Genomic DNA, 22,905 nt, shown 5'->3' with positions numbered 1-22,905 from the left:
GTATTGGGCCTTTTGCCACTCGGGGCTCGAGCACGCGACCTGCCAGTCAACACTCCAGTTCGGGCATGGGGGGCACAGCACAATACCATAGCTAGGCAGCGCCCTCCTAGTGGCGCAAAAGCTTCGGCGTTGCAACTAGTCAGGTCAAGAGCAATGCAAGTACTTTCTGAGTTCTCAAAAATATGGGAACTCCTTTCACTTTGTCGGGAAGCAAACAACCATAAGCAAACCAAGGGAGGCGGGTCAACCATACCGTATGGGAAATGTTAATTGTTATGATCTTGGTCAGATCAAGTCTCGAAGAGTTTTGAATGTCAATGATAATCAGGCTACGATACCGCTGAGCTAAAGGTCCAGACCGATAGCTCTGCTCTACCGATAGGCCTACTGTATGAGGCTTCAGGAAGGGCGTTTACCTATTACGTTCGAACGCCTTACTCTGCTAGTTGGCATCAGTTACACTTTGGCTCCACAAAAGTCCATATTCCGAAAACAACACATCGCTCAATGTGTTACAACTACTACAACACTAACCAGTTCATGTTTTGTCAGTCCCTCTAAAAGTTCTAGCAGGCGACGTCCATCACAAAGGTCAGTGAATAAGTCTTCAATAGGTGCTTTGCCCGCCTGGAGGAGAAAAAAAGGGGGGGGAAATCTGTGGTGTTATCACTTGTAACCAAGAATGTTTTTTTTTTAAGTAATGACTGGGAGAGAGAGATGGGGCAGAGTCTGGAAATGACCCCGTATCAATCTTTCATATTATTGCCCAGAAGGGAATTTGTCTTCTTTTCAGGAGCCACACACAGACAGCAACACTCAGACACACAGACTAGTACAACAATACACAAACACGTCTAAAAATGGACCATCATGACATGAGCGCGAGTTCAACAACAACAAAAACTGGCCTCCTGTTGTAGCATGCATAAAGGATTCATCAAAAGTAAGACCATTAATTACTTTTTTTCTTATAGGCATATGCCTAATTGTTAATATTATATTGCGACAGCCAGTATCATGTTGGTTTCAGTCATAAGATTTCACTCATAGTGGACTATAAAGCATAGGGATATGGTCTCCCGAGTGGGCTACGCCCCATAAATATGCTGGAAGATAGGCCTATGGGATCGTGGACCACTCATTGTAGAACATTTTCATAATGGTGGCTGATATGACAGTTTGGTGTATTTCCTAATAATTTGAAGCTGCAGCGATCGTGAAAGAGGTATGGTTTTGGTTTCCATCGGTCTCCGTTAATGAAAGATAGATTGTGGTTAATAAATAGGCTAGATGTAGGCCTACCGGTAACATGTTATGGTGCATCATTTTCTGATGGTGCGTTGCCCAGTGAAAAGAAAACAATCCCTTCATCCTAACGATAATTACAAAACATTTTTACGTTACTTTGGCTATAACCAGAGTTCTCTACCTGATTGAATTGGTGCAGCCTCGCAGGGAGTGCTGCATTAATTTGGCATAGGTCAACAACTGTGAGAGACTACTTATTTGTGATTTGATGTGATGTATAAATAATTATGCAATATTCAGCTGCTTATATGTTGTGGGATCAATGGGACCAGCCGTGTTATAACACTCTCGGTCGCAGGTGGGTACACGGATGAGATAGATGGGCTAGCCTACTTGAGTGAGGCCGCTGAGATGTTTTCTTCCCCAGGAGAGTGGGTAATGATAATCCGTCTTCCTGCATCGCATGGTGCCGAGGGACAGAGCATACAAGTGCAAATGCTATCCACATTCAGGTTTTGGCTATCTGACTTTCCAAACGCAATTAGGAGGAATTGCTACCAAGTGTATCTGCATCATCCATAAATGACTGTACACTATAGACGACATCAATCGGATGAATGGCCATTAATGCACAAGCTGAGAAAATGTATAAAGTGAGTGTAAAATTCTCAGTAGCCCATATGGTCAGGACGCACATATCCATTATTTTTTTAACAGTGCATAGTAACATAAGGTTTAGGGCTTTAGGGCAGTCATGGGTAAGAGGTTAGGGCGTCAGACTTGTAGACCAAAGGTTGCCACTTTCAACTCCCGACCCGCCAGAATGATGGGAGGATGAATTAACCAGTGCTCCCATCCTCCTCCATGACTGAGTCAGCTACCCTGAGCATGGTACTATCCCGCCTCACTGCTCCCTTAGGGGCACCATTGGGGGCTGCCCCCTTGCACGGGTGAGACATAAAATGCTATTTTCTTGTGTGCAGTGAACTCTTGTGTGCTGTGTGGAGTGCTGTGTCACAATGACAATGGGAGTTCAAGTTTCCCAGGCTTTCAACATAATGTAGGCTACATGATAATGACAATACATAATAATCTCCTGGCTGAGTTTTGCAGCTACTAGGTAATATCCGAATATACATAACTGTCATGAGCCCTCTCACTCCACCAGTTCACCACCTTAATTGGTTCCCATTACCTGCCACTCTGCTCACCGCTCTCTCTACTCACCAAAACTAGTTCCACCTGTCTCTTCCCTGCTCTGCTCTAATTACCTGGCCAGCTGCGCTACATTATCCACTCACCAACCTCTCCTTGCACCACTCTGCTCTGATTACTCTGCCAGCTGCGCTGCATTACCCACTAACCTCTCCCAGTATTTAAAGCCTCTTCTCACAGCTCAACTTTGTCAGATCGTCTGCAATTCCACACCCGGAACCAGTTTGCTGTCTTCTCTCTGACTCCTGTATCTTGACCCTGAACCTGCCTTTATCCTGACTACTCTTCTGCCCCGGAAAACCCGACCTGCCTTCTGCCTGCACGACTCTTGACTACTCTTCTACCCCGGTAATTCTGACCAGCCTTCTGTCTCTGCACAACGATTTTGGATTCTCCCTGAACTGTACTTCTGCCCTGTTTCACCGTGCTGTTGTGTTTGTGTTCCCCCCCCAGGACTTCCGGACCACCTACCACCGGCTCCTTTGGACTAATCTCTGCCACTGGGGGGGGACGCACACACAGCACGTTGGACGAACCCTGGAATCCCGGTAACTCTGGGAACCAGCAGAACCCTCACTCTCCCAACTTCCCTTCCCCCTCAAGTTTTCAATAAACTTTCTGTGTGACGCAATTGTGGTCCTCTGGTCGTCTGTCTGAACCGTGACAGTACGATCTGACCACTATGGACCCAGCGCACACTTCCCCCAACATGGAAACCGATGAGCCTGAGCAACCCACCGCCATGCAACGTCTGGAAGATGCTGAGAGAGAGGTAACCCGCATGAGCGGCGACATTGCCTCCCTGCTACAGGTCGGCCACCAACAACATCAGCAGTTCCAGCAGCAACAGCAGCAGTTCCAGCAGCAACAGCAACAGGTCCAGCACCAGCAACAACAACTCGGCTTAATCATCCAGCTCCTCACCAACCTTACCCCAGCCGCTCTACCTGCCGGCCTTGCCCCAGCCGTTCTGCCCGCCAGCCCAGCTCCAGCCAGTCTGCCCACCAGTCCAGCTCCAGTCAGTCTGCCCACCAGCACAGCCCCAGAGTAATCTGCCCCAGCCACTGCAGCCGCGGCGCTTGCCCCAGAACCCAAGATTGGAAACCCAGAGCGGTTCAACGGCGATTCATCCCAGGTCCGGCCATTCCTGATTAGCTGCCGACTTCAGTTTTCCTTGCAGCCAAGGACCTTTGCCACGGAAGGGGCTAAAGTCGGTTATGCCATCACACACCTGACGGGCCGAGCTCGACTCTGGGGAACAGCAGAATTTGAACGCCAGACCCCTGCATGTGCAACCTTCGACCTGTTTGCTGAGGAGATGCTGAAAGTGTTTGACTTGGATTCTCCAACCGCAGAGGCATCCCGTGAGCTTTTCAGTATTCGGCAAGGCAGACGAACAGTTGCAGACCATTCCATCGACTTCCGAACCCTGGCAAGAAGAAGTTCTTGGAACACACCATCGCTGGTGGACGCGTTCTTCAACAGCTTGGCCGACTACATCAAGGATGAGTTGGTCTCCCATGAACTGCCTTCCACCCTTGATGAAGCCATCGCACTGGCTGTCCGGATCGACAGAAGGATACAGACCCGCCGTCGTGAGAGGGGGCGCCAAAATCCACCAACCACTGGCATTCGGAGAAATTCGACTGGGCCCCTGCCACCTACTGCTACCCAACCAAGCCAGCTTGACCAGTGTGAGCCCATGGAAATTGGGCGAGCCTCTCTCACTCCAGCCGAACGCCAGCGCCGCTTCACCTCAAACCTCTGTCTCTACTGTGGCGGTGATTCACATCGTGTTGCCACCTGTCCTTTAAAAGCCGAAGCTCACCGGACCTAGGGGGAGTCCGGTTGAGCTCAATGACCGTCCAGTCCTCCGACCGCAAACCCCTGCTGCAAGTTCACCTCTGTCTCTCTGACTCAACTCACACCCTGGCTGCTCTGGTGGATTCTGGTGCCGAAGCCAACATAATAGACATCAAGCTGGCACGCCAACTGGGACTAGAGAGCCACCGTTTGACCCCTCCTATTCCTGCCCGGGCGCTGGATGGACACTTACTCGGATCGGTCACTCACGTCACGGCCCCTGTCTCAATGAATCTGTCCGGAAACCATCAAGAAACCATCCAGTTTCACCTGCTCCATTCCCCGGGCCAGCCCCTCATCCTGGGTTACCCATGGCTCCGCCGGCACAACCCTCAGCTCGACTGGGTGACCGGGGTGATCAGGGCGTGGGGAGAGGACTGCCATCGAACCTGCCTGCTTGCTGCCGGCTTACCCAAACGGCCAGTACCCACCAACTCTGCTCCAGACCTTGCCAATGTCCCGGAATGCTACCACAGTCTCAGAGAAGTGTTCAACAAAGCAAGAGCCACATGCCTGCCCCCTCACCGGCCATACGACTGTGCCATCGACCTCCTCCCTGGAACAGCTCCTCCCAAGGGCCGCCTCTATTCATTGTCTGCTCCTGAGAGACAGTCCATGGAGGACTACATCAATGACTCTCTGTCCGCAGGGTTAATCCGTCCATCTTCATCTCCTGCTGGTGCCGGCTTCTTCTTTGTGGGGAAGAAAGACGGATCCCTTCGCCCCTGCATCGATTACAGGGGCCTCAACGACATCACGGTGAAGAACCGTTACCCTCTGCCTTTGCTCACCTCTGCCTTTGAGTTGCTCCAGGGAGCTACAGTCTTTACCAAATTGGATCTCAGAAACGCATACCACCTAGTGCGGATCCGGGAGGGGGATGAATGGAAGACCGCATTCAATACACCAACAGGCCACTACGAGTATCTGGTTATGCCCTTTGGCCTCACAAATGCTCCTGGTGTGTTCCAGGCTCTTGTGAACGACGTGCTGCGGGATATGTTAAACCAATTTGTCTTCATTTACCTCGATGACATTTTAATATTCTCCAGAAGCCTGTCTGACCACACCCGCCATGTCCAGCAAGTCCTTCACCGTCTCCTGGAGAATTCCCTTTATGTCAAGGCGGAAAAATGTGAGTTTCACGTCAAGACTGTGGCCTTCCTGGGGTACATTGTGGCAGAGGGAAGTATCCAAATGGATCCAGCCAAGGTGTCTGCAGTCAGTTCATGGCCAGTTCCGGAGAACAGAAAGAAGCTGCAGCAGTTCTTGGGGTTTGCTAACTTTTATAGAAAGTTTGTCAGGAACTACAGTACTGTTGCCGCCCCTCTGACTGCTCTAACCAGCACCAAGCAACCCTTCACCTGGACCCCAGCAGCCGACAAGGCCTTCAGTATCCTCAAGGCAAGGTTCACCTCCGCTCCCATTCTCCAGATGCCTGATGTGGACCGGCAATTCATTGTGGAGGTGGATGCCTCTGATGTGGGAGTTGGTGCTGTGATTTCCCAGTGGGCTGCAGAGGATAAAAAGCTCCATCCCTGTGCGTTTTTCTCACGTCGGTTGTCCCCCGCTGAGTGCAATTATGACATAGGGAACCGAGAGCTGCTAGCTGTTAAGCTTGCCCTGGAGGAGTGGCGTCACTGGCTGGAGGGGTCCACCGTCCCATTCCTCGTTTGGACTGATCATAAAAACTTGGAGTACATCCGCACGGCCAAACGGTTGAACTCCAGGCAGTCCCGCTGGGCCCTCTTCTTCACGCGGTTTAACTTCACTCTGTCATACCGGCCTGGATCACGCAACACCAAGCCAGATGCCCTCTCCCGCCAATTCCAGAAAGGTGACACTCCCTCCAGGGATCCTGCACCGATTCTGCCCAGTCCCTGCATTGTAGCAGCTCTGACCTGGGATGTCGAAGAACGGGTGCTGAAAGCTCTTCGTAACCAGCCAGGTCCCAGCACTTGTCCAGTTGACCGCCTCTTTGTTCCCGAAAATCTCAGGTCCCAGGTCATTCAATGGGGACACGACTCCCGCCTAGCCTGTCACCCTGGCTCCAACCGCACCTACGACCTGCTTGACCAGAGATTCTGGTGGCCCTCTCTGAAAAAGGATGTACGGGAATTCGTCCAAGCCTGTCCCATCTGCAGCCAAAACAAGTCGTCCTGCCAGCCACCAGCCGGATTGCTGCAGCCCCTGCCTGTGCCCACACGTCCCTGGTCTCACATCTCCCTTGACTTTGTTACAGGCCTGCCCCCTTCCAGCGGTATGACTGTCATTCTCACCATAGTCGACAGATTCAGCAAAATGGCACACTTCATTCCTCTCCCCAAGCTCCCAACCGCCAAGGAGACTGCCCAGGTGGTCCTGGAACACGTCTTCCGCATCCACGGTCTGCCCAAGGATGTAGTTTCTGACCGTGGCCCACAATTCTCCTCTGCCTTTTGGAAGGAGTTCTGCCACCTGCTGGGAGCCACAGTCAGTCTAACTTCTGGATTTCATCCCCAATCCAATGGGCAGTCAGAGCGGACAAATCAGGAGCTTGAGAAGGCACTGCGATGCATGTCGTCCCGCAACCCTCACTCCTGGTCACAGCAATTGACATGGGTGGAGTACGCACACAATTCTCTGACCAGCTCTGCCATCGGTATGTCCCCCTTTCAATGTGTCTATGGATACCAGCCTCCTCTATTTGCCAGCCAGGAAGGGGAGGTTACCTGCCCATCTGCACTTGCTTTTGCCCGTCGATGTCGTCGCACCTGGTCACAAGCCCGAGCCACCCTCCTCAAATCCGTTACCAGCTACACTACCGGGGCCAACCGTCGGAGAATCCCTGCGCCCGCCTACCATGTGGGCCAAAGGGTGTGGTTGTCATCCAAGGACATCCCACTCAAAGTGGAATCACGAAAGCTGGCGCCCAGGTTCCTTGGTCCATTCCCCATCCAGAGGGTGATCAGCCCAACTGCTGTCCGGCTCCGACTGCCCAATTCCATGAGGGTGCACCCGACTTTCCATGTGTCAAAGATTAAACCCCTTCATGAGAGTCCGCTGGTTCCTGCTGCACCCCCTCCTCCTCCTCCACGCCTTGTCGATGGTGGTCCAGTATACACCGTCCGCCGCCTGCTTCGGTCCAGACGCAGAGGTAGGGGCCTCCATTACCTCGTCGACTGGGAGGGCTATGGACCAGAGGAGAGGACATGGGTGCCGGCTGGTCGGATTGTGGATCGGACCCTCATCACCAGCTTCCACCAGCGTCATCCTGATCAGCCTGCAATCCGGAGGGGGCGCCCCAGAGGGATTCCTGACCGCCCGGCCTCCCGTCCTGTGCCTGACCCTGACCCTGTCCCGCAGCCTGTGACCCGTGGGGGCCATCTCAGAAGGGCCCCTGCTCGTCCTGCCCGCTCGGCCACCTGTCCTGTGCCTGATCCTGACCCTGTCTTGGGCCCTGCCCCCAACCTCGGACCTCCGGCTTCCTCGGAGGATGAGGGCGCTCGCTCTGACCGTTCCGAGGAGTTCTAACCCTCCGCCGGCTCCCCTCCTCCCGCCCGACGTGATGTTGCTCTTGGGACTTCTGGGGCCGTCCCTTGGGTGGGGGGTTCTGTCATGAGCCCTCTCACTCCACCAGTTCACCACCTTAATTGGTTCCCATTACCTGCCACTCTGCTCACCGCTCTCTCTACTCACCCAAACTAGTTCCACCTGTCTCTTCCCTGCTCTGCTCTAATTACCTGGCCAGCTGCGCTACATTATCCACTCACCAACCTCTCCTTGCACCACTCTGCTCTGATTACTCTGCCAGCTGCGCTGCATTACCCACTAACCTCTCCCAGTATTTAAAGCCTCTTCTCACAGCTCAACTTTGTCAGATCGTCTGCAATTCCACACCCGGAACCAGTTTGCTGTCTTCTCTCTGACTCCTGTATCTTGACCCTGAACCTGCCTTTATCCTGACTACTCTTCTGCCCCGGAAAACCCGACCTGCCTTCTGCCTGCACGACTCTTGACTACTCTTCTACCCCGGTAATTCTGACCAGCCTTCTGTCTCTGCACAACGATTCTGGATTCTCCCTGAACTGTACTTCTGCCCTGTTTCACCGTGCTGTTGTGTTTGTGTTCCCCCCCCAGGACTTCCGGACCACCTACCACCGGCTCCTTTGGACTAATCTCTGCCACTGGGGGGGGACGCACACACAGCACGTTGGACGAACCCTGGAATCCCGGTAACTCTGGGAACCAGCAGAACCCTCACTCTCCCAACTTCCCTTCCCCCTCAAGTTTTCAATAAACTTTCTGTGTGACGCAATTGTGGTCCTCTGGTCGTCTGTCTGAACCGTGACACATAACTACAACACTTTATAGTCATCCATTTACGTGAAAAAGGCTATTCCGGCCTATACAACACTAGGCCTATAGCGCAGGAGAGGAACAGGGTGCACATGAGCGCCGAAGCAGGACAGCGCACTGGACATGCAAAACTCTCCTTCCCCAAGAAATGGTTTGGGCACTGTTTGTTGGCCAGTTTCACGTAGGCCTAGGACCCTTTATTCTTCACCTTGCTTCAAATAAAAGTGTATTACCATTATCTTTTCTGCTGTAGTAAATCAAACATTTCATTAATCATCATTATTAGGAAAGGAATCGACACCCATCCATAATGAGAAATGAGACACTGTTGACTGCGGTTGTTAATTATTTCCACATGTCATTTTGTTGTCTACGACGTCTATGCCGTAATGCCTAATTTTGAGCTGTCGATCAACCAGAAACATGGACATTTTAGCAGGGTTGCGTCTCTCCATGTCGTAATCTCAGGGGTGCGGTCTCCTTCCCGCCGTTTTAAAGAAGGCGTGATTATTCTAATTACGATGGTTTTCATATGCTGGATTTATCAACAGCCGCTCGTTCTTACGATGGGATTGGAGTGGTATGCATATCTAATAAATCTCACATGAGTCTTGTCGTATGACAAGATCTGCGCTCATTTCTACGCTAGTTTGATAAATGAGGGCCAGTATGAGGGTTGGTCAAATTTAAATTAAAACCCAAGATGCTGATCAAAGATGGTCAATAGAGTATCCTCTAAACAAGAAAGTAAACATATAACCAATACCACAACTTGAAAGTAATGTTTAAGGATGAAATGCCCCCAAAAATATTGTAACCTATTTTGCAGCTCTAGACACCTTTATTTAGGCAGCACTGAGGCCTGACACCAAATCAAGGGCGACTTGATCTTTCTTAACACCATATCAACAAACAATACCCAATTCCTTATGAACAAGAAGTTTGTGTGCATTCCAAATACCTGCTTACCACACATACAGTGCTCAGTATTTATGAGTGCAGCCCTTTTGAAAGGTGGGGTGATGAGCACTGGGAGATGGCGGCCTCACATGCCTGGCCTTGAGTCTGGCAATGGAGCTAGCCTGCTCAAAAAGTTTACAGACTGGCTGTGTGCCTGTGAACTATTTTAGATTGTGTGGATATACTGTGGAACTTCGGTCTTCATGTGTTTGTATGAGGGTTTGGTAACACTTTATTTTAGGGATACACCTATTAGCACTAATACATACAATATTAATGCCTGTGTAAGTAACTTGCAAGGCATGTACTAAGCAAAATCAGACAGTTGTTAGACATTTATTCGCAAATGTCACAATCACAATAAGGGATTTATTACCAATATAACCTTAGTAAGGACCTAGTAGACCTAGATTTCTATTTATGAGTAAGCAGTAAGGGCCAAAATACAATGTGTATAAGCTCCTGGTAAACTGTGTGAAAAAAACCCTGAACAGTGTGAAAACAGATGTGGAATAACGGTCCCTATTCTAAAGTGATGCATTGCTCAGCCCAGATTGCTTAGGGCCCCCACACTACCTAGGGCCCCCACTCTACCCAGCCCCCCCCGGGAAGCCAAGTGTAAGAACTTTTCTGATTTCACATTAGTCTAATGAGATATGTAATTCTCACTTATTTCACTCATTGTATAATTGAGTAATAGGAAGGATTATATAGCAAGGATTGGACGTAAACTTCTCAATGACAGTGGGGTGGTGAGATGTCATTTTTTCATACACCAATTAATTTTAAATGTAAAAACTGTACAATAAATGCAGAATATAACAATTAAAAATAGTTTGGAAGCGAAACTAAGCTGTTCCTTTGTGATAAATAAGTTAATGTTTGAGAAACTTAGCTCCAAGAAGTGCAGTGCATGATGGGTACGCCCTTAGTCAGAAATGCAATGCATGGCCAATGCAGCAGTGATAATAGTGGTGTTGTTACGTACATGGCAAATTGTTTGGATAGCAACTAAATTGCACGAATGAGGGGAGGAGCTAAGGACGTAGGTAGGCTCAGAGCAGGGTAGGTTCACTGTTGGCCTAGATTGCGTACCCATCATGCACTGCACCTCTTGAAGCTAATGTTCTCAAACATTAACTTAATTATCACAAAAGAATAGTTTATTTTCGCTTCAAAACTAATATTCTAATGTTCTGCATTTATTTTGGGGATTTTCCCAATTAAAACTCAGTGGTACATGAAAAAAATTACATCTCACCAACCCACCGCCATTGACAAGTGTATGTTCAATCCTTGCTATATATGGGCTCCTGTTACCTTTAGATTAGGATGAAAAAGAGAAAACTGGATGTCTTAGGTACAGGAGTTCAAGCATTTCAACATACCCTTACTCTTTGCTGATATGGGGGGGCTAGGTAGTGCGGGCCTGGGTGGTGTGGGGGCCTTAGGTAAAGAGGGGGGACATTGGTAGTGTGGGGGCCCTAAGCCATCTGGGTTGAGCAATGCATCACTTTAGAATAGGGACCCTTATTCTGCATCTGTTTTCACACTGTTCAGGGTTTGTTCACACAGTGTGTCGGGAGCTTATACACATTGTATTCTGCCACTTACTACTTACTAATAAATAGAAATATAGGCTTACTGGTCCTTACTAACGTTATATTAGTAATAAATCCCTAATTGGGCATGAACAAGACATTTGTGAATACATGCTTAACAACTGTCTTATTTTGCTTAGTACATGCCTTACAAGTTACTTACACAGGCATTAATATTGTATGTATTAGTGCTAATAGATGTATCCCTAAAATAAAGTGTTACCGAGGGTTTTTCAGACACCTTTTGAACTGCGCAGGAGTAGTGGAGGGCTCAGGACAGAGCGGGCCTTTAAAGAAGAGCTGTGCTTGAGATGGTCCCTGTACATATAGTAAAATGCTAATATGCTACATCAGTCACAATGAGCTAACTTCTCCAGGAAGATTAATGGGATTTGTAAATCTGATGGCATATCAAACTAGTTTTTAGAAACTAAGAAGTGAGATTCCCTTCAATGCCCACAATGTAAAGTGACGGGGGTGGATGACAGTGTAGACGCATCTAAAAAAGGAAGTTCACTGCAGCAGCTGCTCAGATGTGGAAAAAATTGATTACATCAAGCTATTGGAGTTCGCTACAAATACAAAGACATTGAGTAATCCTTGTTTGGTAAGGCAATAAACAAATCAAGTTCAATAGAGAAAAGACAAGTACTCAAAAATGCCCCTACACCCATGCCTCCAAACTTCACACACACACACACACACACAACTACTAGAACAAATCTCTCACACCCACCCACAGATATCATAGCCATACACACCCACATCCATTATTGTATGTGTGAAACTACGGTATAACATTATTTAATGCAGTATTACTCTGAGACACAGTATTGCAGTACACAGTATTTCTAATAAAAAGCAAGATTTTTTATATTGCATCTTCCCCGCTATAGTTGGCAAAACAGAACATTTGACTAACTTAAAGGATTTTTCTACTTGGAACACTTTTTTGAATGTCTTTCACCGCCTTCTTTTTCTTCTTCTATTCATTGACTCAGAGGGCCAGCATAAGAGTTACTATGTGCTTGGACTACTAGTTCATGCACAAATGGCAAATAAAGAACTTTGACTTTTTTCGCTTTAATGGCTGTAACAATTTAACGCAGCAATGGTTCTTTGACTTTTTTCTTTATTTTAATGGCTGTAACAATTCAATGCAGCAAAGGTTCTTTAGTAGAAAAGGCTCTTTAGTCTACGTATTTGGCTTGCTTTTTTCATGGCTCTGTATCTACTACCAGATGGCAACAGTTCAAAACAGTTTGTGTACACAAGTAGGCCTACAGGAGAAAAGAAAAAAAATCTTGCTTTTTAGGCAGAGCATAAACGCTGCTTTCAGGGTTGATGCTATAGTATTGCATTATACAGTAGGTATCATACTATACTGTATGTACACGATAAAAGCACACAAATATACAAAGCTGCATACCTTGGAGAACTGAGAATTTATCCATTTTGAGAATGTTTTCTTCTGGACATCCTCTCGCTCATCTAAAAAAAAGAAACAAGAAAACAAAAAAAGTCATCACAGTTTATGATTGTTACAGCTTCTCCGGGACTGACAAAAAGACTGACAAAGACCATGGCAATTAACCAACCTACAAATGGCAGAAGCAACGGCATGTGGCAATTGTTACATTTGAAATGCAACTTTCACAATCAGATAATGACCTGCGGTCATACCGGAAGTTTATTTATAGCTGGCCCATTGGAGGGAGATTCTTATCCCCTAACAACTGTACACCGGGCGTGTACCTTCAGCACTCCGCTTTGGCTTTGGTACTAACAATACCAGAAAAGCCAACTCTTCATTATGCTAGCAGGAATATGCCAACTTTGACAAATATGTATGGGCTAATGACAAATCCTTGCTCCAAATTGCTGCCACATCATTTATTTGTGACTGCTAAGATTTCCTTCACAGAGTCCCTGTAGGCAATTAACATGCCACATGAAAAAACTAAACGTGCAAGGTTTTAAACAAATGCAGACAACACACTGAGCAAGACCCAGTTCATATAGGCTAAGTACATTTTAAACCCTTTAGAGCACACAAATCTCAACTTCTGAGTAAAAAAAAATGTTTGACAGGCTCTAGGCCACTGCTGATTGGTCAAATGGCATGTCACGGTCTGTGTGAAAGGTTGATTTCTCCTGATTAATTTGATACATGTACACCCTTGTAGAGAGGCATGGCAGGAGCATTTGTAGGTGTGCAAGTGATCGGAAGTGATCAAATTGTCACTTGGCCTATAAAGGGTTAAAATATCTTCTTCAAATCAAATGTTTTTATTTACAACACATGCAGTAGCTTATGTATGCGTGTGTGTGTGTGTGTGTGTGTGTGTGTGTGTGTGTGTGTGTGTGTGTGTGTATTCAATTCAGTTAGTAGGCTTATTCAAGTTGGGTGACACTCGACCGACGTTGCAAAGTACTTCAGCGAGAACTTGTGTCATCACAATGTGGTATTAAACACAGCACATTTTAAAGTCGACCACAAATTTGCACGAGACGATGAGCTTGCACCAGTTTGACCTACTAGCACACCACGTGTGAGGTGTGGGGGGACGGGTGGGGAGGAGGAGCTGAAGTGGGGTGCAGTGCAAACTTTTGTATGGGTGTGGGACAATGGGACAATGCGCACACACACACACACTTTTGGCCAACCAGTTTAGGGGTGCATCCCTGCGGAGGCGGTATGCATTGATCCCGCGATAGTTTGACACCATGTGACGGATCACGTTGCCGTCGCAACATGACTGAAATTTGGCAAGTTGGACAGGATGTCTAACCATCATGCAACATTTTAATCCAGAATACATTGCTGTTGCACAATTTTGAATAAGCCTAGTTGCGTCAGCATTCACCTGGTTGGGCCAGAGCCACACCCCTTAAAGTGTCCCACATTCAGCAGTGTCCCACTTCAGGGCATTCTACCCTACATTGTTGAGCCAATTCAATAAAATTCTGATATCTGACTTTTGGATAAAAATAGTCAACGTAACCATCTACAAGCAGGCTATACATTCACACAAAACGAACTAACTGCACATATAAGCACAACCAACAGTGACGCAAGTAGGCTACACACTTGCTTTTTTGGCAGGGCATGTTACAGTGGGAGCGTACCTATGTTCCCCAGGTCCTATGTTCCCCTGTCTTTGTATGGGACCTGGGAACTTAGGACCCTTTTTCTAAAAAAGGGTTCTATGTTCCCCGCATTGTATGTTTTCAAATTGTGCCCTTCCCAAAACCATCCCTAAACCTAACCTGTCATTCAATGTTTCTGAGTTTTATTTGTGCCCTGACCAAAACTATCCCTAAACCTAATCTGTCAGAGGTGCAACAACAACCTCCACTTTGCCATGCGGCAGTCTTCTTGGAAGCAGTGGGGAACATGGAACACGTTTTCTAAAAAAAGGGCCCTAAGTTCCCCGCATTGTATGTTTCCGAGCTTTCAAATTGTGCACTTCCCAAAACCATCCCTAAACCTAACCTGTCAGAGGTGCAACAACAACATGCGCTTTGCCACAGGACAGCATTCTTCTTTGAAGCAGCAGGGAACATAGAACCCCTTTTTGAAAAAAAGGGTCCCAAGTTCCCCGATTGCGGGGAACATGGAGATGTCCCCGCCACAGTCTAAGAAGTACACTCTGGTTGGGCATTTTATAAAAAACATCACAGCACCAAATAGCCTACACCTGAGTCACCAGGCCTGCACCAGCCAACCTGGACAAAAGGAAGTGGTCTGTGTGTGGGAGGTTCAGGTCAAAAATGGCTGGGCCAGTATTTGACCTCAGTCCAACCCAAATAAATGGCCCCAAGTAGCCTACAATTAAATTTACAAACGGCCAACATTAAACCAAATGGACTGAAAGGAAATTATTTTTCTTCTTCCTCCAGTTTCCAATCCATCAATGGGAGAAAAATATTGCACATAACCTGGGTAGACAGTTCAATATAGACATTGGCTAGATTTTGATGGGCCCTACAGGCTACTAGCTAACTAGACTATAAACTAGTGTTGTCAGGGGGTGCATTTAGCCGATTTGGGCATGTAGCCTATGCACGTTTGACAGTGAGTGGTAGGCTGAACGATTGTATTATCTGCAGGCACCGATTTGATCTCCAGCACAGGCTCAGGCTATCCTATTATTTTAGTTAGGTCAGACCAGACAACGCTAGGATACTGAGTTACGATATGAGGCCATACTTAAACATGTGGACAAAATAGGCACGGATAGGCTGCTCAACCTATTCCGTTAAATGAGGGAGGGAGTTTAATGTGAAATGTGTTGCGGAGCTCACACAGAGGACATATGGTTTTGATTTGGGGATTAGAGCATTGTGAAAGCGGTGATGGACGATTCGAACGAGTTCCTTCTCTTGCTGCAATGTTGTGAACGGTCGTGCTGTCCTTATTTTAGACGGTTATACGTTCGCGGCAGTCAGGTTACAAAATACTGGAAAACACATGCGTATTGTATTGACAGAAGCCTGCAAAGCCTTGCCAGACAATTAACACGTCACGTGTTAGTAATCCTAATCCTAAAGATGTCCGTTTGTGCATACGATACATTTCCAAATTGTCTCCAACATTGCGTTCCGTAGCCTTTGCAATCAAGTTCTTGCTGAAACTCAATCACACACGTAAAACACTACGTCACATGCAATTAATCTGGTGTGTTCCGTCCCATTCCTTGCAATGTAGCCTAACCGTGGTCTGGTCCTCCATATTCCGTCTTTAAATAAATTCCCTTAGCCTAAATCCTGCATGAAACGACTTTCACATGCCACAGCCGGTCAACGCAGGCCCTCCCCAAAAGAAAAAAACATAAACAAGCTTGTCTCTCCCACCACAGTCCAGTTCGCTTTAGCCAGACGTCGAGACAAAATAATACCCCACATCGACTGTAGGCTATCCTACCTGTCAAATCAGAATTACGGTCCGCCTTTTAGCGTCTCTCGGATCCGCGTAAAATGGTGCGCAAAAATCCATAAGACCTTGCGGTTATTGGTTGTCGCAATTCGTTTTCAGTTACAACACCTGCAACTAATTTGTAGATAAAGCTTGCCACAAATGTAACAACCATTTAAACCTGCTGGAGGCCGAGGTAGATCATGTTGTGTAAAGATGCCTGGCTACAGCAGTCTACAGCTTCACCTTGCCGTTAATCCTCGTGCATTAGGACTAATGAACTAACTGTTTACTGAACTCAAGGGGCATTTCCCCCCTGATGAGCAACAGGTAAATTCAGTAGGCCTAGGCTGAAATTCACCTGTTGGACCTGTTAGAGACCATGTTGGAAATAGGTGTTCGGGACCATGTTGGAAATAAGCTTTTTTTATATGCTAATCCCTGGATAGGCCTACCCATTTGTCTTCCTATAGGCTACTCATAAATAACACAAACCAAAAAAAATACACAACACACGGTCAGAAAGCAGATAGGCAGGCCTAGTCTAACACTGTAATAAAAATGGAAACGTAAAAAATATATAATGTATCCTTTTTTTTGGTGATGCAAAACTTTTTGGAAGACCACATGTTCTCTTTATGGGGGGTTGAACGGGCCCATCACAAGTAGGCCTAGCCCAGTAGATAACCTTACACTTGCACTGACATGCACTGTCACCAATGAACTGTTATAACATATAGGCTATATATCCCCTAGTTGGCCCAATGACAGGAGGGTTAAACTTCACACACCAACAACCGACATGTAGATAGTTGTGCACATCAAACACTTTGTTGGGGAGACAGAACATTTGCTTTCACTTTAAATTCTAATTAAATATTGATTTTGTTACATATTTAATGTCAGCCTAGTTGCGATGGGTTAGCCAGGCCACGCCCTCCTAGTGGTGCAACACCTTCTGTGTTGCTTTTAAGTCAGGCCAAGAGCAATGCAAATATCGTTTCTGATCTCCCGAAAAATCGGGAACTCCACCCACAGGGAGGCGGGTCAACCATGCCATTTGGGAAACGTTAATTGTTATGCCCTTGGTCAGACCAAGTCTCGAAGAGATTTGAAAGTCGATGATAATCAGGCTAGCGATGGGTAGCCTTCAGCATTCAGTCTGATATCAAAAACTGGATTTGGAATTCTCCCAATATTCCAGGGACTGACACCCTCAAACTGCTGCCCGAGTTTCTACCATCAACATCATGGAAAGAGTCTTGATTCAATCAGTATGTAGACATAAAAAAAATCTGTGTGAGTTGAGTTATAATGGTATCAGAATGACATCAGCAAGTGAAGACCTCCATCATTGAATGACAATTAGGCCTATGTATGATAATGTTCTATATAAGTAATTTTGATTGATTGCTTTTGGGTTCTACTACAGGGCATGATCAATCATACACACTGGCTACGAATAGGCCTAGGCATGATGACAATTTAAACGGAACAAATATTCAGCAACATTTCAATTTACATCCACCATAAATGACAACAATCTTGTTTTCAGAAATTGCAAAAGAAAAATAACCTATTTATAGGCCCTCTTTGCTTTAATTCCTTTGCGTAGCTGTATGTTGCTTTAAGTAGCCTAGACAGAAGGCCCATTCCTTCAGAGTTTATTTTGGATGGTGCTCTGACTTGCGTCCTGGTTGTAAATACCCTTACAACATCAGACCAAAATAGTCACAGTGGAGAAATACTCTCTCAAAATCTGCTACTAAAATGTATACTATTTCAGAATTCTTGTGCCTAAGGCCAATTAAACAAAACAACATAATGGATCCTTACTGCTTATTTTAAGATTCACATAGACCTTGCGTGTGCGCTGTCAATGAGTTACCTTCAACATACTATCCATAACCACAAATCAAATGACTTCCTGGACCTGTGTGAAGCAGGATGTTAGTGATTCCTCAACGTCACATTACTGAAATGTGACGCTAGAGCAGTTCATGATCTTGTAATGATCTTTTTTTCTTCTTCTTTTTGCTGTACAGACATTGTAGCCCGGAAAGGCCTCAAAACTCTTGCGAGAAATTCTATTTTTATGAAGTGACTACTCAAGATGACAATGAAATAGGTCCTGCATAGAATCTGCAAAAAAATTCAAAGAGAACCAAAATAAGCCCTGCTGTATCCGTTTTGTTTCCCAAAAGAAAAGTAATTTCAAGATCTGCACTTCAGTGAGTTGTACTATATGCCACTACTATCTTATTGTTTGTCCTACCTGTGCGAGTTTTGATAATATCCCCAAATTCATCCTCTGCTGCGTCACGCTGATCATCAAAGGGCACTGCCGATGCCATCGTTTTTTAAATAATTAGTGGAACAAGAAGTATTCTCCTCACACAATTTAAGGAAGTTGCCGTGCTGAGAGTCAGCTGCCACTCTAGTTATGTTGGGTGGGCTACACACCCCAAAGTCCTTACTGGTGGGGAGTTTACATGTCACAGCCACTGGACACGTTTCAACAGGTGCTAGTAGACACTTGTGCTCAAAATAAACTCCAGGCTCGAGACTAGCTGGCAGTCTGGGGTGCCACACTCACTCAAAAGACTTTTAGGTCATGGCTATTGTAATAGACACTCGTTGCCACACTGGCAACACTGTATGAGGGACTTCACAAGTGGGGTGAACATTTCTCTACATTACCAGCCTTGTTTTTGATTTAGAAAGATATTTTCTTCTCCATAATATGATATACACTTCAACATTCTTAAACACATACATTAAGGGGCAGTAAAAAAAAGTCCATTAACCACCAAATTATTCATTAGGATCATTCCACATCACAGTATGTCGTGTGTATGTGTGGGCTTTGGGTTGATATGACCCATGAGTAATCATGATTGTCCTGGAAGCAATCCATCCACCCACCCACACGACTTGGTGGAGTGTCATTCAGTCCAGAGATCAGTGGGCTGCTGAAAATGCTACAAAACGCTCGCTCAGTCCTAACAGCCACAGTATCTCGGCTGCTTGGTGGCTCTCTGACAGTAACGTGGTATTCCCTCAATCCAAATATATGACAGCTGCAATCGCGGCTAGTATGGCCTATAGGATCTCTGATGAGCAACAGCCCAATGACCTTGCGGTAAGGGAGAATGAAGTGGCATCATATTCTACTCATAAGATGGGGGCATTTAACAACACACACAACAATGCAAATATCGCTTTTGGATCCGTCTTAATTTTACTTAAAACACTGCCCATCATATATTCCAAAGTGAAGCTTTAATCCAATAACATATTAGTTTATCTGCACATGCATGGCATATATAGTTCACATTCAAACATTCATATTATTACCTACACCAAGGAGGTTATGTTTTCAGACGCTGTTTGTCTGTCTGTTTGTCAGCAGGATGGAGTGGTTGGAAAAGACCAAAGTAACAAGTGATTATATTTGGGTGGTGATCCGGTTCATGAACCGGAACCTGGATTTTAAAAAAGATTCTACACCATAGGGAGGGAAAGTAATCTCATCGCCCCCTGCTGGCAACGTTCCAACCCCCTGCAACAAATGAATGTTTTTTTTCTTTGAAAAATTACATCTCGGCCCTGACGACGAAGTAGAAGTAGTGGCAGTCATATTATGGGCATGTTAGCCCGTTTTAGCGAACCAGGTGGTAAAATGTTCGGTTTTTCACTGATCTGAGCTGATTTTAATATTCTTTAAAAAGCTAATACAGAACTACACTGACTGGCATGTGTGGCTTGTTTACTCCATGTAATTAGCATAGCCAAATTAGCATAGCCAAACATGAGCCAGAGAGGTGGTTACTCGTCACCACAGAAGCCATCATATCTACTAGAGAATTTAAAACCATACCAAAATGATCGTGTGTATATATGTGTAATAAGAAGACAATGTGGAACTCATAGGATTACAAGAATGTGAAGATATGCGAAGAACTTGCGTTCGTTCGCGTTCATTTGTTTCTCTGTGTTGTCAACGAGGCGCGAAGCACAGCATGCTGGGAGCTGTAGTCCGTTTCCGACCAGATTGGCACAATTTCTATTTTTCTTAAAAGGGCAAAAAATGACTTGAGATTTTCACAGGTAGTAGTTCATGCTATTGTGTACGCTGAAAAATGTGTCTGGTGTTATAGTTCCAAGTCATATCTTTGTGGGATTTTTTTTTAAATTTGTCTATGGGAGTTTCAATAGGATCACCCTGGTGTTTGGAACGTAACCGCTAGGATCGCTGTTTTCCACTTTCCCTCCCAATTTCTATCTAGCCTACAAATCTAGATGCCCCTAGTGACTGCAAATTGAATTGCAGGACAGGGCGAATTATGACAGCTTCCTTGGCGGAGGTTTGCACTCCTAGTTTTCAATGATTTTCAATAATTTACACTTACCAACATGTGAATCGGACTTGACTTAGACACCATTCTTTTTGGACTCTGTCTTGTCTCGGACTCAAATCTCTTCGGACTTGGTGTTGTCTCGTCCTGGTCTTGGACTCTACAAAGGTGAACTTGACTACAGCTCTGCTTAAATGCGATCATTTACATTCACAATGCATTTCAATGTAATATAATGTAGGCCTATATTTTTAAATAGTGCACACATTGTATTGTTGTCACATTTTTGTACTATTATTACATTTAATCCTATTTTTTTTATGTTAACACAAATTCCTGTCCAGGGACTACAGATGAAAATGAATTAATTCATCTGGCTCAATTGTATGTTGTGCACTGTTGTGCACAGACATCCCGTCGTCCAAAACTACTTTCGGTGAGAAGTCGATCATAATCACAGCGTGCACACTCGTCTAATGCGCTGTGTCATCTAGGCTAATGAAAGTCCTCGTAATTCATGGTCGCTCTGTCATTGTTTCCTTTCTGTTGCTCCATAGGCTAAGGCTACATCCGACAATAGCGATCTTTCCCCAAACTACTTCTAATCCCTCGCAATTTTCATGCTCTGTTGCGATAGTTATTATGCCATTTCAGTCACGTAGAAATGTTCATAATAATCATACAAATCATCCTGTGAATTGACACCGTTGTAAAATGCTGCATAATGAATTTGAGACATTGTTTCCATTTTTATGATAGCTAAATTCATATAGTCATATTTTTGTTATATTACAAAATACAAAAAATCTGCCCACTATTCGGCATCGTCAATGCTTTGAGCTCATGTACAACCTATGAAGCACAGTGGATGTACGATGTAGGACAAGTACATCACATTCCATTGTATGTCAATTTCAAAAAAAGTCAAATTATCTCACTTCCTGTTGGGCGTGGCCATGGCATTGTTGACCTTTTTTGTTCGTCTCTTGGTGAGATAAATCACCTTACCAAATTAAGGGTCCATACCGTGTACTGTACACCAGCCTCACCGCTTAATGCATAAATAAATACATCTTTTCAAGCACTTTATACATCTACCACATGGTGGCGCTATGTAAGATTGCCATTTTAGTCACATAAAAATGTTCGTAGTCATCACAAAAACTATGCTGTGAAGAGAAAGCGTTGAAAAATGCTTCATAATGAATTGACAACATTTTTTATATTTTTCAATATGATACCTTAATTCATAAAGCCATAACCTCGCTATATTACAAGAAATCAAAAATCTGTCCGCAATTCTTCATCTTCAATGTCTTGAGCCCATGTACACCGAGTTTTAAGTTAATCGGATGTACGGTTTAGGACAAGTTAATCACATTCCATTGTATGTCATTTTCAAAAAAGTCCAAATATCTCACTTCCTTTTGGGCGTGGCTATGGCATCATATGACCTTTTTTGTTCGCCTTATTGAGATACACACCACAAAAAAACTTCTGAGTACGTAGCTTAAACTATACTTTGGTCCCACCCCATAAGTGTTCGGGGGCGTGTCCTCGTCACCGTGCAACATCAGGGGTTATTATATGGTGTGACGTCATCGGTCGAATGCTCCATTCATTTCAACGGGGCTCCCCAACGTTCGCACGTCTGTTATTTTTCGATAACGGACGGGTTGGTCTATAACAGACCGCTGTCAATGGCAACAAGACTTTTCACTGCTAAAGCGACTTTTCAACAAGACTCTAATCAGCTGCTGTGATAGACAACACCTGTCCTGGCTACCTAGCTGTTGCCTAGCGGTGTTCCACAACGGCACTGTTTTGTTTTGCGCAGCAACAATCTTAACATTAAATAGGCCTAAAGAAATGTCCCCGCCATGTGTGAATCATTTAAGTAAGCTCCGCGTCGGGGTCTAAAGATTCTCTCTGTCGTGCTGCTATTCCACGGTAGCGACCTTCTCGCCGAACGTTAACCCTTACTTAATATTCGGTGTGTGAGTACCGGTGGCCATTTCTGATTTGTGTACCAAATGCCATAAGTGTACGAGCACCAGAAGCACCTGAAAAATGACACAAGAGCGCAGAACAAGGAGAAGAAAAATTATAATAAGAAGAATAATAATAATCTTTCGAAAAACAAAAGGGCTTTGCACCGAGGGGGCGAAGGGCCTTGCACTTCAGTGCTCGGGCCCTAAATATGAATGCTATTGCTTTCTACTTTATATGGTGAAATCCAAGCATGAACGTACAATTACTTACCGGATATTTACGAGCTACGATTAATAATACCAATTTTAAGTGGAAAAAAATATACATAAAAAAAGAGTGGATAAGGATATTATGCAGGTTTGCTGTTTTGGGAGTTTTTGCCTTTTTAGCAATATTTAGAGGGAATTCAATG

General features: G+C 45.4%; 1 protein-coding gene across 4 annotated transcripts in view; it reads right to left on the bottom strand.

Annotated features, from left to right (window-relative positions):
• The window catches only part of dmd (dystrophin), a 233,406-nt gene extending 214,810 nt beyond the window's left edge, over positions 1 to 18,596 (bottom strand). For 3 of the 4 annotated variants that reach the window (XM_063216797.1, XM_063216798.1, XM_063216800.1), the window contains exons 1-3: positions 18,419 to 18,596; positions 12,655 to 12,716; positions 535 to 627 (exon numbers count right to left, since the gene is read on the bottom strand). In XM_063216797.1, the coding sequence (XP_063072867.1) occupies positions 535 to 627; positions 12,655 to 12,716; positions 18,419 to 18,497 (234 nt within the window). In that variant the 5' untranslated portion in view covers positions 18,498 to 18,596. Of the gene's footprint in view, positions 1 to 534; positions 628 to 12,654; positions 12,717 to 12,823; positions 12,864 to 18,418 lie in introns of those variants that run through there. The other variant, XM_063216799.1, reaches the window with a different exon arrangement.
• Positions 18,597 to 22,905: the final 4,309 nt, after the last annotated feature.

This window comes from Engraulis encrasicolus, chromosome 15 (genome assembly GCF_034702125.1).
Source record: "Engraulis encrasicolus isolate BLACKSEA-1 chromosome 15, IST_EnEncr_1.0, whole genome shotgun sequence".
NCBI lineage: Eukaryota > Metazoa > Chordata > Actinopteri > Clupeiformes > Engraulidae > Engraulis > Engraulis encrasicolus.
Note: the sequence above shows the minus strand (reverse complement) of the source record. Positions and strands in the feature narration are given on the sequence as shown.